Below are 3,946 nucleotides of genomic sequence, written 5' to 3'. Positions count from 1 at the left end.
AGCAGGGCCCATTGATAGGGATTTAAACTGGATTTGAAGGGGTAAAGGGACAAAACCATGCTTCACAGACAGGGGTTATGTGACAGTGTGGTAGTGAGCTCCAGCGCATTGCCATCCCAGCTGAGGTAGGGGATTGACAGTCAAGCCACAGCAAAGACACAAGGAGTTCTCAAAGTATGTAAAGCTAATTATGTGCATGTAGCTATCTTGTGTTACGTTATTATGGAATCATAGAATGGGTTGGAAGGAACTTTAAAGATCAACTAGTTCCTATCTCCCTGCCATAGGCAGGTATGCCACCCACTAGATCATGTCTTCCCGGGCCTCATCCAACCTCGTCTTGAACACCTCCAGGGATTGGGCATCCACAACTTCTATGGACAACCTATTCCAGTACCTCACCCCTCTCTGAGTGAAGAATTTCTTCCTAACATCTAATCTAAATCTCCCCTCTTTTAGTTTAAAAACATTACCCTTTGTTCTGTCATTATCTGACTAAGCAAAAGTTCTGTCCATCTTTTTATAAGCCTCCTTAAGTATTGAAAAGCTTCTGTAAAGTCTCCCCAGAGCCTTGTCTTCTTTAGGTGGAACAGCCCCAACTCTCACCCTTACTTCATAGGAGATTACGTTGACATAATAGTTACATATCTAAATCATTATAGAGTGGCAGTAATTGCCATTGTACAACAGTGTTGTGCCACCTTATTTTTCTTTTCTCTCATACAGGATACCCAGATACACTTGGATGATGCTCTCAGGACACAGGAGGATCTGAAGGAGCAGGTGGCCATGGTGGAGCGCAGAGCAAACCTGTTACAGGCTGAGATTGAGGAGCTGCGGGCAGCCCTAGAGCAGACGGAACGGTCAAGGAAAGTGGCTGAGCAGGAATTGATGGATGCAAGTGAGAGAGTTCAGCTCCTCCACACTCAGGTTAGATTCTTCAATGAAAATACCATAAATTAGACATTGATGGAAAATACTGTGTAAATACTATGTAAAGAGATACATTAGTTGTCCTAAGCTGTTCTTTAGTGTTAAGTAGATATTCTGTAGGAAAAAGAATTGGAATTCTTTTTTTCTCATAACAAGAGGTGCCTTAATCATCATTTTCACTGTTTCACTTAAGACTGTCACATTTCAAAATCTTATGATCCATCATTTGTTTTTCTTTCCTGATTTTTTCATCTGTGTAAGTTCTTAAACTCTTCTATTAAGGGATTGTACCTTAGCCTAAATCACAGTTATTACCCTTATACAAAGAATGGGTTTATAGCTGAGTAGGATTGCCTCGGAATTCAGGAGTGCTTCTCTCTGTTGTCTAGCTGTATATGACCTGATAACATTTGAAGGAAGGTACTTATATTAGCTATAGAGATTATAACTTTAAATTTAAATAGTATAGTTTTTAAACTAAGTGTTCTGTTTTGCAACAAGCTGGAGTAAATATTTTCCTTCTTTGACAGAACACCAGCCTGATCAACACCAAGAAGAAGCTTGAAACAGACATCACCCAAATTCAGAGTGAGATGGAGGATGCCATCCAGGAAGCCCGCAATGCTGAAGAGAAGGCCAAGAAGGCCATCACAGACGTGAGTTGGGGGCTCCTTTCACTGCTGATGGTGGATGCATTCTCCCCCAAAATGTCTCCAGCCACAAAATTCCTTTGATTGTTTTGCCTTTCTAGGCAGCCATGATGGCAGAAGAGCTGAAGAAGGAGCAGGACACCAGTGCTCACCTGGAAAGAATGAAGAAGAACCTGGACCAGACAGTGAAGGACCTGCAGCACCGTCTGGATGAGGCTGAGCAGCTGGCCCTGAAGGGAGGCAAGAAGCAAATCCAGAAGCTGGAGGCCAGGGTGCGTGGAGCTGGTATTTGTGCACAAGTGAGCCTGTCCCTAGGAGAGGTACCGGAGAAGTTCCAAAGATGGGCTTCTCATTGCAGGTGCGGGAGCTGGAAGGGGAGGTAGATGCTGAGCAGAAGCGCAGCGCTGAAGCAGTGAAGGGTGTGCGCAAGTACGAGAGGAGGGTGAAGGAGCTGACCTACCAGGTAACGTAGAAGGCTCTTTATGCTGTCACAACCTCCATACAGCACATTGCCCCCAACGGAAATTGTTAACTTTATGTGTTGGCAAAACCGACTCTCTCTCTTTCCTGCTTACCAACCACTTCAGTCTGAGGAAGACCGGAAGAACATTCTCAGGCTCCAGGATCTGGTGGACAAGCTGCAGATGAAGGTGAAATCCTACAAGAGACAAGCTGAGGAGGCTGTAAGTACTGCTTGGAAAATGGGCAAGAGTTGCTTTCTGTGGGTGTCACACAAGTGCTGAGGACATTAATAACTTTGAAAATACCGTTGGTCAGTGTCTGAGGGTTTCAGGGTCTTTGTCATCTAGATAAACCACCCTGATACCTAAGCACAAATGAGTAAGTACACAGATGCAAAGGTCAAGTGATGAAAGAGCTCCTCAAGAGCTACAGTGTATTGGTGCAGTTTGTCACAGTGAGGTCCTGAATATGGGAGGATGAGGAGGTCTTTGAGAGGGTTCTGGGTCAGCAGTGGTAGGTAGGAGGCAGGAGGTCTGTGTTTTCTCTGCATAATCACCACAGCCCTTCAAGGCCCAGGCACAGGAGGAGTGAAGCCCCTGTCCCAGGCTCCTCACCACCAGCTCCCTCTCCCCACACAGGAGGAGCTGTCCAACGTCAACCTCTCCAAATTCCGCAAGATCCAGCATGAGCTGGAGGAAGCCGAGGAGCGGGCTGACATTGCAGAGTCGCAGGTCAACAAGCTCCGAGCAAAGAGCCGGGAGTTTCACGGCAAGAAGATAGAAGAGGAAGAGTGAGGATGTCATGTGGCAGCAAAGTGGCCTGAGGGATACACAAAATGTGAACCCTCTGTCACAGGGATTGTCATTATAAAAGGAAGCCTTTTATAAATAATCATTACAACCGTCTCAGTGTCTAGAGAATAAACACTACATGTTCTTTTGCATACACAGCAGAAGCAGTGGTTTTGTTTGTTATAATTCAATACATAAGTTACATAAATTTGGGGCATTTTCAAGTGAATGATTTTATTTCATTTTTATACTTGGACACCAATAGAGCTTTCTTAATCACATCCCCAGTGTTTCTCCACTGAATTCTTTTATATTACTGACTTGTGATTAACACTAATTCACTTTCCACACTGGCAACAGGAGAGGATCAGGACAGAGGCAGTCGTACCTTGTTCGTCCTTGCACAGAAAATTTTTTTCTGCATTGAGAACCTCTCTACAAATGGGTGCAATATACAGGCTGTCTGTGCTGGTCCATTCTCACTGTGGCAAGCTGGATTTAGAGCCAAGCCCAAAAGCCATCTGTGTGGCTCTGAGTCCTCATGAAGGAACTTAAGGACTGAGGTGCTGCCTTTTCAGAATGAGGCAGATGAAGACCACACACTCTAAAGTGTGGCCTTTTGTTATCAAGCAAAATCAAATATAGCAGGCAGGATCTATTAAACAGATTTATTTATTTATTTATTTAGTGAGATTTTTAACAACTAGTTCTAAAACAGAATAAATTATGTCTTTGGATAAGATGGCATAGCTGTTCCTTAGTTTCTCTATTAGACAGACTAGACAACCACAGAATCATAGAATGGGCGGGGTTGGAAGGGACCTCTGAAGATCACCTAGTCCAACCTCCCTCCCAAGCAGAATCACCTAGAGCACATTGCAGAGGATGGTATCGAGGTGGGTTTTGAATATCTTCAGAGAAGGAGACTGCACATCCTCTCTGGACCACCTGTTGTAGTGTTCTGTCACCCTCCCAATAAAGAAGTGCACCCTCTTATTGAGCCGGAACCTCCTGTGCTTCAGTTTGTGCCTGTTGCCTTTTGTCCTGTCACTGGGCACAACTGAAAAGAGACTGGCTCCATCCTCTCGACTCCCTCCCCTCAGATATTTA

The 3,946-nt window shown here is 44.6% G+C and overlaps 1 protein-coding gene across 1 annotated transcript; it reads left to right on the top strand.

Annotated features, from left to right (window-relative positions):
- Window positions 1-558: 558 nt before the first annotated feature.
- On the top strand, window positions 559-2,969 carry LOC118158941 (myosin-8; the record flags this gene model as incomplete). The annotated part of the gene is made up of 6 exons (XM_035313602.1): window positions 559-930; window positions 1,464-1,589; window positions 1,685-1,855; window positions 1,942-2,046; window positions 2,171-2,266; window positions 2,684-2,969. Coding segments are annotated over 6 exons (1,026 nt in total), but the record flags the coding sequence as incomplete, so codon positions are not given.
- Between the last annotated feature and the right edge of the window lie 977 nt (window positions 2,970-3,946).

Source organism: Oxyura jamaicensis, unplaced genomic scaffold (assembly GCF_011077185.1).
Source record: "Oxyura jamaicensis isolate SHBP4307 breed ruddy duck unplaced genomic scaffold, BPBGC_Ojam_1.0 oxyUn_random_OJ61729, whole genome shotgun sequence".
Lineage (NCBI taxonomy): Eukaryota > Metazoa > Chordata > Aves > Anseriformes > Anatidae > Oxyura > Oxyura jamaicensis.
The sequence above is the reverse complement of the archived record's forward strand: the minus strand, read 5'-3'. Positions and strand labels throughout refer to the sequence as shown.